Raw genomic sequence first — 14891 nt, 5'->3', positions numbered from 1 at the left:
TGGTGGTCTTCAGGGTGTTGTCAGAGCTGGTCAATTTGCCCCCAGGTTTGGTGACCTTACAGACGTTTTTCGGGCAGGTCAGGTTGTTAGATCGAGGAGGGGGTTGGGGGTGAGGACAACCGATAAAAACAGCCCCTGTGGATATGTAGGGCTGTCGGTCTCTATCTCAAACTCCTCAATGGAATCCATTGACAGTCATTGACTCTTTTTATTCTGCGACCCGAAACCCTCGGGAGTCATGTTATGTCCGGTACACGCTTTGGAGACACGCCTGAAGAACGTCTGGTCTCTTAAATGGGATCCAATAACTTTCTCACCAACGTCTCCTCATTTACGTTACAATCCGAGCTGACGTGGGAAGGACCACCTTTCTGAACCCCAACGTCGTTGTCATTCGTTTTTTGTTTGTTTGTTACTGGTGAGCGCATAAAAACAGTCTGTGTGGCCGAGACATTTTGCCACCTCCATCGCCGAGTTTCTAACTTTATCCTGTCGGAAGCCCCAGTCTCTTGAAGGCTCTCACCAAAAACGCAACGACCGCTGAGTGACCTGTCACTGCCGCGCACATCAGCGGAGTTCCCCCACGCGTCAACCATCTCTGGATCTGCATTGTTACTAACCAAAATCTTCACCGCCTCCAGGTAACCTTTTTCACATAAGTAACTGAGCTCAGTGCAGCCACTCTTGTCTTGACAATTGACGCTGGCGCCTCTATAGAGAACCATTACTATAAAAGTGGACCTGGTCTGACAGTCGGGGAGCAGAACAGAGGAGACAAGGGGGATCTGCGGCCCCCCAGTTTTGGAGTCGATCATTTCCCTATCCAGCGCGTCAAGAGAGCCCTCGCCAAGTGGACCTTATCCTTCGACATGGACTTGAGGATTCTGGTGCTTGTTTGTCCGTTGGACTACTCCGGAAGTTTCAACATGATGACTAAACTGATAGAATGACGTTGTAATGTTGGGATATGTTGGAGAAAATGCATTCCCTGTCAGGAGGAGCAGGTTTGGTGTCACCCCTCAAAGCTGTTTTAAAGTGAAGAAAAGCCATGGAGTTGCCACGACAATGCTAACATCATTACCATACTTTTTCACGTTTTCGAATGGTAACACTAATAGTTGAATTATGAATACAGCGCGTCAGATGCTGCACCGCCTGTTTGTATGTAGTGGTTTGGGGGGCTGTAAATGAATTCAGCGCTTGTTGAATCTGATTATTGAAACTGGAACGCGAACAGTATTCCACCGCTAGCTCCTGCCAGGGTTCATTGTTAAGGGATAGACGCGTGGGCGTCCGTCCACCCCCCCTCTCAGCCCTCAATGACACATACATCTTCAGTTGTCATCCTTTCAAAAGGCAAGAACCAAGATATGTTTTTTTTTTTTTTTTTTACAGTAACATAACATTTACATTCACAGGGATATTCTTGGGAGAGTTTCACACTGTTAAAAATGAACAGGAGGTCTTACACTTTTGAACACTCCAAACCACCGTTGACTGAAATGTACATAATTAAAGGTCTTACACTTTTGAACACTCCAAACCACCGGTTGACTGAAATGTACATAATTAAGGAATTGAGTGACTTGTGCCAAACAGAGTAAGTCAGTCTGAATTCAAGGCCTGTACAGAGTTTGGTGGCGAAAAGGCGCAACGAAGTAAGTTCTCTGTCACTTGTGGCAGCCAGAGGAACAACAAACACAATTAATTCAAAAATCACACAAAAATAAGGGAAACATTTGATAAATTCGACCTGTTTTGGACGTTTGAAAAGGTTCTGAGAATCATTTAAAAATATATATTTCCCAGCACTGGGAGCTAACTATGATGCTCATGGCCACCGAATGCTGCTCAGACCACTGCGCTATGGCAGTCCATAACACTCTAGCAAAACTCAAGAACTGTGAATACTGATTACACCTGATGGTAATAGCAAGTCTGTTTTAATGATTTTGTTTTAAGCCTTCCCCAAAAACTTAAACCCTTTTGAGTTGCTTCTGTTTTACCCTGTAACCAAGAGGAATTAACCCTGTAACCAAGAGGAATGAACTCTGAAACCAAGAGGAATTAACCCTGAAACCATGTGGAATGAATGAATCCAAAATAGAAGTTATTACATAATACTTTGAATTTGAGCAAAAGACCATCCCTCCAGCTCCTAAAAAAATATGTTAATGGTGGGCTCTTTTTAGGTATCCCTATAGGCCAATAAATAAAGAGCCAAGAAGACAGGTTTTATTTTACTCCTGGATAGTTTATTGGTACACATACTATAAAACAGTATTAAAGGAACAGGGTAACAACAGTATTTTCATTGCTAGAAGTTCGACAGTAGGCCTACGATATAAATACAAAAACACTCACAGGATGGTCTGTATGTCGACAAGCTACAGTCAAAATAGAAAACCAAAAAAAAAAAAAGAGGATATACAAATCGTAAAAGGAAATCAAAGGCGACATTGTTCAGCAAAAATAATCTGCTTTCTCAACAAACTAGAGAGCAAAAGGTTACATGTAGTACTAGTCGCACATAACAGAAACATTCAACTAGTGCAAAAAACATCATATCGTCTTAAACTACACACTATATTTAATATATAATATATATATTTATATACCTTTATATAAATAACCCCTTAGTTTGGCATTTATCGTTCGTAAAATAATTTAAACGTCCTAGCAGACATTGAGTGGCACATATGAAAGCAATGGAATAAAATATAAAAGCACTTTTTTTTTTTACTCGTAATTCTGCACTAGATATGTGGTGAGAGGGTTCGTTCATGTAGTGTGAGGTGCCAGAGAGAGAGATAATGAAATGGACTGAAACAGAGAAAATAAGAAATGAAAAGAAAGAGGACAGGGGTTGATAATTGTCTTTCCCAGAAACCAACAGAAGTGCACTATTCCCCAGCCCTTGATTGACAGGGTCACCGGTGAACACATTTTGGTCAAAAGTAATTAACTACATTACATTCCCATATATACAATACTCTCTCTACACCAATCGAGTGAACTACAGCAGAATTATACAGCAGAACGTTTAAAAGTACAAAAATCTGTAGGGGTTGTTGTCACTTATTGTGTATTCTGTGTAATATATGTTTTGGTCAATCTTTGTGAGTGTAATGCCATGCAGTATGAACGCCTGACCACACATTTGTCCGTTTGTGTACACAGTATATGCACACAAACTACAGTACCCATGATTACGTCATAACAACACTCCCACAATGCATCTCTCACTAAAATGGCCACCTGTCCAATACTGTCACTGCCAGAGGTTAGGCTACCCTTTACCCAAATCTAACGTTCACCATAAGTGGGATGAAACTATATCTGACCCTAGATCAGGTGTTAGGGGCAACTTCATCCAACTCCATTGTGTCATCATGGCTGAGACACAGCGAGCTATGCACCTCTGTTAAGTCCATCCTCACTGTCTCTACAAAACCAGTAACAACCACAAACTAGTACTTCTTGTCCTGACATGGTTGGTTTTGATATTCACTCCAATAGCCAATGAAGTGGTTCTCTACACAGCTTTGCTTCATCACCGATAACAGAGCACAGGAATATCTGTTTTTGAAATTAAATCAACTAGAAACGCCCGCACAACATACCGTTCCGAGCTGCTACGGGACGTGTCGTCAGCTAGCTCAGAGGCCAGTAAAGGGATATTAATAAGCATGTAATAAGCGTGTAACAAGGTTGTAATAAGCCTGCTATTACCATACCTAATCTCCCTGGCTATGGCACAGGCAAGAACAGTACAGGGATCATATTACAGCTGAGGTACAGTCAGAAGTGCATCTCAGAGCGCACGTCATTTTAAACAATAGTTTCATTACTGAGGAATAAGCAGAGCTAGATGGGTGTTTTCACTCACATGAGGCTGACGTACTTATAGGGAGTCAAAGGGTCTATGAAAACACATTGCAGTGTATATACTGTTGAAAATGGATCCACACTGGGAGTTTACGAAGATACTTATTACGTTTGCCATTGACAAGCACAATACATTTAACTGGTTATTTCTGAAGTAGCTAGAGAGGCCAGTGAAGGAACACCGGTCTATACAGTCATACCACCTGCATACACTTCTGGCGGTGTGAAAGAATCAAAGAATCTCAGGTGTAGGCTTTAGATTTCTTGGGGGGGGGGGGGGGGGGTAAAATCATATAATACACATTCGGATGAAATAAAAAAAAAGTGTGCATGAAGGACAAGGCGCAGTGTTTAGGACTTCCTGCCGTTGGGTTTTGGGTTTCCTCCGAACAACGTTCATCCAACGTTTGTCTTAATCTTTGATTTGTTTTTTACATTCTTATCAAAACACAGAGAAACCTAGTGCACTGCTACATTTTCCAATTCAGTTGTGATGGCCTACCACATATAAAGTGCTCAGGACATTACTTCAACTCTTGTGTAGCATACAGTATAATTCACATATTTTGTGCGGACATAAAATTCAGAACTAATATATACGTATTTTCCCCATCCATATTCCGGTGCTGTTATTGATACCCGGTACCATTAAAAATACAAAATAAAAGTCTTAAAAGAGTTTGAACAGAAAACATGATCTGTTCACTTCGGTTTGAGCCGTCATGACAACAGAAAGAGCAGACGAGATAATAAGTGTGTGTACGTGTGTTGCCTGCATCGTTATGTATGTGTACAGTGACTATTGATAATATCTGCAAACATTGCTTCCATTAAAAACAGATAACAAAAAGATGGATGGAGGTGTATGAAAAGCAGATCTGGGAATGGGAGAGTGGTGGAAAAATGGAAAGGTGAAGGTGGGTCGTCTCTCAATGTTTCGGATGTCCCGTCCTCCTTCCAACAGCAGTCGCTCGTCTTACTGTCAATCACTGGTCTGCACCAATGGCTCCGCAGCACAGGGGAGTTGGGGGATGTCTCAGAGTGGGGTTTTCAGTGGAGGAGTGAAGGAGGGCAGGGTGTGGGAATAGCACGTGGGATAACTCACGTGGGACTGGTTCATTGCAGAGGAAGATATACATGGATAGAGAATGATGAACTATGACAATATTGCAGGTTGAGGATGAAAGGCGGAATCTAGGGTGTGTGTGTGTGTGTGTGTGTGTGTGTGTGTGTGTGTGTAGTGGGGTGTGTGAGTGTGTCTGGGTCTCTGTGTCAGTTGTTTGAGAGGGTAGTGTCTGTGTGTGTGTGTCTCAGGTGTTAGTGGGGGTGTTCAGACCACTGTGGCTGGTCTGGGCAGTGTGTGTGTGTGTGTCTCAGGTGGTGGGAGTGGTTAAACCACTGTCGCTGGTCTGCGGTCCATCTCCTCCTCCAGCTTCACCATCTGCTGGATGTCCTTGGCCTGGAGGGAACCAACACACACACACTGTTACACGTTGTTACACACACCTCCCAATGCAAGAATCCACACACAGACTCCTACCAAAGGCAGGTACAGGATTCAACACTGTACTGCAGCAGTACAGTCATTTCATGATGGAAACTACACTAACAGCACAACTACATAAACTAGGTCCGGTCCCAAATGAACCCTTCCTGTCCCGTCCCCAGTGTTGCAGCATAACGTGACATGATATCCAGGTGTCAGGAAGAATCGCAGTGAAGCAGCAATAGAACGTCTCCTGGGTCGTGGTGCTTAGTAATGCTCCCATGACTCATCACAATGATCAACGACTCATGTAGGTGTTTATTTCCTTACGGATCCATAGCGAATTACTATGGGAATAAATATCACTGAATGACAGAAATATTGGAACAAAGTAGGCTAATGAAGGTAAACAAATTGTTGCTTACTGGAAAATACTCTTTCAAATACACACGGTCACGTTGTACAGCGCCATTATGGCTATTAGCAGGGCTATTAGAAGGACAATAGACTTGCCTAGGAGGGTAGGGGGAGAATTCTATTTTCAAATGCATTTCTTAGTTAGGTTGGCTGTATCACAACCGGCCGTGATTGGTTGCAATTTCAGTTTAATCCACAAGAAAAGACGTAACAAATAATACAACAAATATTGTGGTTAACTTCTCTAGGATAGGGGGCAGCATTTTCACTTTTGGACAAAAAGCGTGCCCAATTTCAACTTCCTTCTACTCATCCCCAGAATATAACATATGCATATTATTAGTAGATTTGGATAGAAAACACTCTGAAGTTTCTAAAACTGTTTGAATCATGTCTGTGAGTATAACAGAACTTATGTAGCAGGCAAAACCCTGAGGACTAACCATTCAGATTTTTGTTTTTTGAGGTCACTGTCTGTTCAATGAGATTTCATTGAGATACTAGATTTCCATGGAGACTTGTTTGCAGTTCCTACTGCTTCCACTGGATGTCACCAGTCTTTGGAAATTGGTTGAGGTTATTCCTTTGTGCAATGAAGAAGTAAGGCCATCTTGAATCAGTGTAATGTTATGTGTACTGTTTGAGAGTTGCGCAAGACTAGAAAAGTAGCGTTAGTTTGTTGTCCTCCTGTATTCAAAACAGATAGACCCGTCTTCAATTTGATTGATTATTAACGTTTAAAAATACCTAAAGTTGTATTACAAAAGTAGTTTGAAATGTTTTGGCAAAGTTTAAATGTAACTTTTGAGATATTTTGTAGTGACGTTGCGCAAATTGGAAGCTGTTTTTTTTTCTGGATCAAACGCGCCAAATAAATTGACATTTTGGATATATATGGACGGAATTAATTGAACAAAAGGACTATTTGTGATGTTTATGGGACATATTGGAGTGCCAACAAAAGAAGCTCGTTAAAGGTAAGGCATGATTTATATTTTATTTCTGTGTTTTGTGTTGCGCCTGCAGGGTTGAAATATGCTACCCTCTCTTTGTTTACTGTTGTGCTATCATCAGATAATAGCATCTTATGCTTTCGCCGAAAAAATACTTTTTGAAATCTGACATGTTGGGTGGATTCACAACGAGTGTAGCTTTAATTTGGTATCTTACACATGTGATTTAATGAAAGTTTGATTTTTATATCATTTTATTTGAATTTGGCGCTCTGCATTTTCCCTGGCTTTTGGCCAAGTGGGACGCAAGCGTCCCACATATCCCAGAGAGGTTAAACTCAAATATCCTAATTGATAAAAAAAAAAAAAATCAATTGGAACCTTTAACATGTGGAAGGTGGATTCCATGTGGAAAAGTATTATTATTATTATTATGCATCACATCCGACCGTGATTGTGAGTCCCATAGGGCGGAGCACAATCGGCACAGCGTTTCTCTCCCTCTAAAAACATAAATAAATGTTTTGGTCTTTACAAATATTATTTAGCCCTTTATTCAGATTACAAATCGGTCACTTTCGTTTTTTTGAAAATGAAATAATCTCCAAGATATCATTATATATAATCAAGTTGATGGCACAGTCACATATCCCGGCACCTACATAAAGCTGAGTGACTCACTCATTCATGGCTTTGGATCAAAATAAATAAGTACCAACATTCTTTCTGATAGTATTTAATAAAGAAATGTTTTGGTTACCCTGACCTGGACAACATATAAAGTATTATAATAGCCCATTATTAGCAGGACAAAACACTCTAAAGTTTCCAAAACTGTCAAAATATTGTCTGTGAGTACAACAGAACTGATTTTGCAGGCGAAAACCTGAGGAAATCCAACCCGGAACTGCCTTTTATTTGGAAAAATCCCTGTTCCATTGGCTGCCCATCCTCCATTTAAAGGGGTATCAACCAGATTCCTTTTCCAATGGCTTCCTCAGGCTGTGACCAGGCTTTAGACATAGTTTCAAGCTTTTATTTTGAAAAATGATCGAGATTTATCTGACAATTAAATAACATGCCATAGAATTCTGCAGCAGCCCGCAAGGTGTGCGGCAGTATGACGCAACTTTAAAGGAGGAACCATTGTATTGCTTGATTGGAGAAGGGTACATTGAGAGAGGGATGGTGGATGAAAGAGGGAAGGAGAAGATGAGAAAGAGGGGTCAGAGGTTAGGAAGATGGGACGGATGGAAGCGCCTACCTTGACACTGTTTATTGGCATGATGTGATTTCAAAAGCTGTGCAAAAAACAAGCAAATCATATTATAAAAGGGATGAGAGAGAACATACATGTAACATACATGTACAGGCCATGACGAAATGACAACAAACAATGCCACTATGATTTATTTGTGTGCTAATCTGATCCTAGATCAGCGGTGAGTTACCTGCTCATTGAACTTGTCCAGTTCCTCCAGCTGTTCTTTCTGAGACTTCTCCAGTGTCTCCATCTCCTTCTGGTGCTTCATAGCCAACTAGAGATGGAGGGAGGGAAGACAAATATGGAGGGAGGAGAAAGATGGACGGAGGAGAAAATTTCTATTTATTATTTTACTCACTTTTATTTATTTAGGGGAACTGAATTGAGACCAGTGTCTCATTTACAATAGTGCCCTGAGGACACAAATTACATCAATACAGCAACAGCAGAAATATAAAAAACTACAAGACAGCTATAAATACATTACATCAGGTTATTACAAGTAATAATAGTCAATTGAAACAATAACACACTTCAGTGAACTCATTTAACAATAGAGTTCTAAACTACCAGGGAATCCAGGTATAATTTGTTTTGTACAGTGTTCCACAACCGTGTGGCATTACAACTAAAGGCCTTGATCGGGAGTCCCATAGGGCGGCGCACAATTGGCCCAGCGTCGTCATGATTAGGGGAGGGTTTGGCGGGGGGCTTTACTTGGCTCATCGCGCTCTAGCGACTCCTTGTGGCGGGCCGGACGCCTGCAGGCTGACGTCGGTCATCAGTTGAACGGCGTTTCCTCCGACACTTTGGTGCGGCCGGCTTCCGGGTTAAGCAGGCAGGTGTTCAGTTGCACGGTTTGGCGGGTCATGTTTCGGGGGACGCGTGACTCGACCTTCGCCTCCCGAGCCCGTTGGGGAGTTGCAGCGATGAGACAAGATCGAAATTGAGGAGGAAAAGGGGGTAAAATCCCACAAAATAAAATAAAAAATAAAAAAAATAAAACTAATGGCAGATTTACCAAACTTTGTGGAGACAAGCGGGACCTCAAGAGTTAACCAACCCTGCAAACGGTTTTGGTATCTCATATTTTTATTTTATTTCAACAGGGAACTTAGGTATGTTGGAAGCTTGTGGAGCAAGAGATGGAGAGAGGAGAAAGATGGAGAGGACTAAGGCCTTAGTTGATTCACCTCAAAAGTGTCACAGCATTAGAATTAGTAGAAGATTGAACACCAACCCTTTTCCTCTCCTCAAGGAACTTTTTGGTGTTGCTGCTGTTCAACTCTCTAACTCTCCTGTGAAGAGAACGAGAGTGAGAGTATAAGATTATAATAATTCATCAAGAAGTACAGATACAGTGTAGGCCCTTTCCTGCAGTCAAATGACCAAATCGCCCTCTAGTGGCCTCATGGGTGGAATATTATTAATATCTTTCATAATTTCATAATTAATAAACATATACTTTTTTTTTTAAATGCAGAAAACGGTTTTGTTATATCTTAGTCTTCTGTGATGTATATAAAGTGTAATATTTGGATGCAAACTCATAACTGAATACATGTCAACTCTATATCTGACATGGTACATGTGTCTTCTTTTTTGTAAGCCCATAACCATGTGTGTGAGGTGTATACTTTGGTTTCAAAGTAGATGTGTTTAAGACTACCAAGAAACACTGTGCGACCCTGATTTAGCTGACTGCAGTAAAGGGTTATGAAAGATGGAATCCACAGTAGCGGGAAACAGCGCCACTGTCCGCCCCACGGCAGTTGTTATTGTTTTGTTGACAAAGCAGAGGTGGGGAGCACTGGAGGAGCGTTGGGCAAAAAAAAAGGAGGGAAGATTGCAGTACATATGCTGCTGTTTAGTCACGTGTGCAATGATGTCCGAGGGGAGAAAAACTGTGTTCGTTGTTTGCAGTACATAGTATATATATATATACCTACATAGTATATATTCTTTGTTGTTGTAATATCACAACAGGACGTGGCAGTTTCACCATTAAGGACTCCATCTTCACGGGGTGTTCATAGGGGATGCGTAAGACCTACATAGTATATATTCATCCTGACATAACCTACAGGTATTTGCCAAAATAATGGAAACACTTGAGTAAATGAGGGATACAAAGTACACTGAACAAAAATATAAACGCAACAATGTCAAAGATTTTACGGAGTTACAGTTCATACAAAGGAATAAGTCAGTTGAAATCAATCCCCCACCCCCCCACAGACGCCTCGCAAGTCCTCAACTGGCAGCTTCATTAAATAGTACCCGCAAAACACCAGCCTCAACGTCAACAGTGAAGAAGCGACTCCGGGATGCTGGACTTCTAGGCAGAGTTGCAAAGAAAAAGCCATCTCTCCGACTGGCCAATAAAAATAAAATATTAAGATGGGCAAAAGAACAGACACTGGACAGAGGAACTCTGCCTAGAAGGCCAGCATCCCGGAGTCGCCTCTTCACCGGTGACGTTGAGACAGGTGTTTTGCGGGTACTATTTAACGAAGCTGCCAGTTCTTGTGTAAATATTTTCCGTCTGGATTTGAATGATTTGTTGACGTCGAGACTGGTGTTTGTGCAAACAGTGTGGCTAGCTCAAATGCCGAATGTTGCGTCAATCGAAACTGGACGTTCTAAATAAGCGTTCTAATCGTACGCTCCAGGGACCACTGTAGAATGATCACACCCGTTTGTTGGAACGCGTGAAAAGGTTAAAGACACTTTATGTTGGTGTTTCCTTTATTTTGGCAGTTACCTGTATATTCTCCATGCAGTATAAGTCAGTGAGTGATTAGTTGGCGCGGCAGTGTAACCCACCTCTCCCTCTCGGCCTTGTTCTTGATGGTCTTGTCCTGGCTGATGGCCTTGCTGTTCTCCATGGACGTCTTGGCCTGGTTGGCCCGCATCTCCTTGCTCTGCCTGCGAGGGAACGGGACAACAGCAAAGTCTGGTAAGGAACCTCACCAAGTACACATACACCCGACAGGGCAAACTCGCAGCGCAAAGTGCCCAAGATGGGTTCACATGTCAGATAATTAGACATTCAAGGACATTCCGGGACATCACACCTATAAAATAATGCATGTGTGTTGTCCCACATAAAATCTCCGAAGCTCCCGGTTTGAGCAGGAGGGTCGGTTGTTCTGACTGAGTGCTACAGTTCGTGGACGGGTTTGAGATTCAGTGTTTACTTTGTGCGCGTCTCTCTCTCTCTCACCGTTCGTGGATCAGTTTGAGCGAGAGAGTCTGTTGTTCCTGGACTCCACTCAGTAGTTTCTTGAGGTTTTCACACTGCTGGACCACGTGAATGTCCTTCATATCCTGCTCAATACTGCTGTGGGAGTTGATCATCTCTGACCACTCCTTAGTGTGTTGGGCTGTGATGTCCTTCACCTGTAGGCCACAGGATACACACTTACACCCTAAACATTATATTATCTCTGACCGCTCCTTAGTGTGCTAGGCTGTAATGTCCTTCTCCTGTGATAAACACGTTACTTAAACACTACACACTAAACACTCCTTAGTGCGCTACACTGTGATGTCAACAACATAAACCCAGCAGTACAATCATATACATTCCAATGAGGGAGAACTAGAGTGAAACGGAATCACTTTTTCCCCCACTGCTCTCGGAGATGTCTGTACGGCGGACATTGCAGGGTTACCTTAGCCTTGTGGTCTGTGGTCAGGTTCTCCACTTTACTCTCAGTCTCCTTCTTCAACTCCAGACAGTTGTTTTCTCTGTCGGGACGATGGAAAGGTACTTGTTAGCTAGGTGAGACATGGTAGAACATATTCACACCTGATCCCGGTTGACCCGGAACAAAAAATCTCAAAAGGAAATTGGTCCGGTGCTCAATTGACATTGTCTTTCCACGAGAGATTAATTCACGCCCAATGGCTTTGTGCTGGTGCTAGATATCCCAGAATGAATGTTTAAGTTCAGCGTCTCTTTCAGCGTTTCATTATCGTTGATTGATTGACTGACTAACCGATTGACTGGTCCTTCAGGTCCTGATATTTACCCTCGTTTCTTGATGGCCTTCTCCAGCAGCTTCTCCTGTGTCTGCTTCTCCTTGTCGTGCTGAGCGATCATCTTGTCCACCTGGGTGACGTGGGACTTCTGCATGACGGTGCGGTCCTGAGACGAAACACGACATATTAATGACGATCTCAGAACTGAGGTCGCTTGGTCCAACCTTTCTTAATCAAGTAATTTAGCATTACAGTCAGCCAGATCATATAGCTGAGAACTAACACAACACCAGTACAGCATATTAAACTACTGGGTACATATGTTCTAAAACATCAGTAGAACATACTAAACTACATGTGTTCTAAAACATCAGTACAGCATATTAAACTACTGGGTACATGTGTTCTAAAACATCAGTAGAACATATTAAACTACTGGGTACATGTGTTCTGAAACATCAGTAGAACATATTAAACTACTGGGTACATGTGCTCTAAAACATCAGTAGAACATATTAAACTACTGGGTACATGTGTTCTAAAACATCAGTAGAACATATTAAACTACTGGGTACATGTGCTCCAAAACATCAGTACAGCATATTAAACTACTGGGTACATGTGCTCTAAAACATCAGTAGAACATATTAAACTACTGGGTACATGTGTTCTAAAACATCAGTAGAACATATTAAACTACTGGGTACATGTGTTCTAAAACATCAGTAGAACATATTAAACTACTGGGTACATGTGTTCTAAAACATCAGTAGAACATATTAAACTACTGGGTACATGTGTTCTAAAACATCAGTAGAACATATTAAACTACTGGGTACATGTGCTCTAAAACATCAGTAGAACATATTAAACTACTGGGTACATGTGTTCTAAAACATCAGTACAGCATATTAAACTACTGGGTACATGTGTTCTAAAACATCAGTACAGCATATTAAACTACTGGGTACATGTGTTCTAAAACATCAGTAGAACATATTAAACTACTGGGTACATGTGTTCTAAAACATCAGTAGAACATATTAAACTACTGGGTACATGTGTTCTAAAACATCAGTAGAACATATTAAACTACTGGGTACATGTGTTCTAAAACATCAGTAGAACATATTAAACTACTGGGTACATGTGTTCTAAAACATCAGTAGAACATATTAAACTACTGGGTACATGTGTTCTAAAACATCAGTAGAACATATTAAACTACTGGGTACATGTGTTCTAAAACATCAGTACAGCATATTAAACTACTGGGTACATGTGTTCTAAAACATCAGTACAGCATATTAAACTACTGGGTACATGTGTTCTAAAACATCAGTAGAACATAGTAAACTACTGGGTACATGTGTTCTAAAACATCAGTAGAACATATGAAACTACTGGGTACATGTGTTCTAAAACATCAGTAGAACATATTAAACTACTGGGTACATGTGTTCAAAAACACCAGTAGAACATATTAAACTACTGGGTACATGTGTTCTAAAACATCAGTAGAACATATTAAACTACTGGGTACATGTGTTCTAAAACATCAGTAGAACATATTAAACTACTGGGTACATGTGCTCTAAAACATCAGTACAGCATATTAAACTACTGGGTACATGTGTTCTAAAACATATGAAACGACTGGGTACATGTGTTCTAAAACATCAGTAGAACATATTAAACTACTGGGTACATGTGCTCTAAAACATCAGTAGAACATATTAAACTACTGGGTACATGTGTTCTAAAACATCAGTAGAACATATTAAACTACTGGGTACATGTGTTCTAAAACATCAGTAGAACATATTAAACTACTGGGTACATGTGTTCTAAAACATCAGTAGAACATATTAAACTACTGGGTACATGTGTTCTAAAACATCAGTAGAACATATTAAACTACTGGGTACATGTGTTCTAAAACATCAGTAGAACATATTAAACTACTGGGTACATGTGTTCTAAAACATCAGTACAGCATATTAAACTACTGGGTACATGTGTTCTAAAACATCAGTACAGCATATTAAACTACTGGGTACATGTGTTCTAAAACATCAGTAGAACATATTAAACTACTGGGTACATGTGTTCTAAAACATCAGTACAGCATATTAAACTACTGGGTACATGTGTTCTAAAACATCAGTACAGCATATTAAACTACTGGGTACATGTGTTCTAAAACATCAGTAGAACATATTAAACTACTGGGTACATGTGCTCTAAAACATCAGTAGAACATAATAAACTACTGGGTACATGTGTTCTAAAACATCAGTAGAACATATTAAACTACTGGGTACATGTGTTCTAAAACATCAGTACAGCATATTAAACTACTGGGTACATGTGTTCTAAAACATCAGTACAGCATATTAAACTACTGGGTACATGTGTTCTAAAACATCAGTACAGCATATTAAACTACTGGGTAAATGTGTTCTAAAACATCAGTAGAACATATTAAACTACTGGGTACATGTGTTCTAAAACATCAGTAGAACATATTAAACTACTGGGTACATGTGTTCTAAAACATCAGTAGAACATATTAAACTACTGGGTACATGTGCTCTAAAACATCAGTAGAACATATTAAACTACTGGGTACATGTGTTCTAAAACATCAGTAGAACATATTAAACTACTGGGTACATGTGTTCTAAAACATCAGTAGAACATATTAAACTACTGGGTACATGTGTTCTAAAACATCAGTAGAACATATTAAACTACTGGGTACATGTGTTCTAAAACATCAGTAGAACATATTAAACTACTGGGTACATGTGTTCTAAAACATCAGTAGAACATATTAAACTACTGGGTACATGTGTTCTAAAACATCAGTACAGCATATTAAACTACTGGGTAC

At 40.6% G+C, this 14891-nt stretch overlaps 1 protein-coding gene across 5 annotated transcripts in view; it reads right to left on the bottom strand.

Annotated features, from left to right (window-relative positions):
- Nucleotides 1-2233: 2233 nt before the first annotated feature.
- Nucleotides 2234-14891, bottom strand: part of LOC129817200 (1-phosphatidylinositol 4,5-bisphosphate phosphodiesterase beta-4-like) — a 147499-nt gene continuing 134841 nt past the window's right edge. For 4 of the 5 annotated variants that reach the window (XM_055872205.1, XM_055872204.1, XM_055872206.1 and 1 more), the window contains 8 exons: nucleotides 12046-12161; nucleotides 11686-11761; nucleotides 11235-11410; nucleotides 10835-10936; nucleotides 9249-9306; nucleotides 8196-8282; nucleotides 8009-8045; nucleotides 2234-5347 (listed from right to left, as the gene is read on the bottom strand). In XM_055872205.1, coding sequence (XP_055728180.1) covers nucleotides 5262-5347; nucleotides 8009-8045; nucleotides 8196-8282; nucleotides 9249-9306; nucleotides 10835-10936; nucleotides 11235-11410; nucleotides 11686-11761; nucleotides 12046-12161 — 738 coding nt within the window. In that variant the 3' untranslated portion in view covers nucleotides 2234-5261. The remainder of the gene's footprint in view (nucleotides 5348-8008; nucleotides 8046-8195; nucleotides 8283-9248; nucleotides 9307-10834; nucleotides 10937-11234; nucleotides 11411-11685; nucleotides 11762-12045; nucleotides 12162-14891) is intronic. The other variant, XM_055872207.1, reaches the window with a different exon arrangement.

The sequence above is a fragment of the Salvelinus fontinalis genome, chromosome 20 (assembly GCF_029448725.1).
Source record: "Salvelinus fontinalis isolate EN_2023a chromosome 20, ASM2944872v1, whole genome shotgun sequence".
Taxonomy (NCBI): domain Eukaryota; kingdom Metazoa; phylum Chordata; class Actinopteri; order Salmoniformes; family Salmonidae; genus Salvelinus; species Salvelinus fontinalis.
This window is presented reverse-complemented; position numbering and strand designations above follow the sequence as displayed.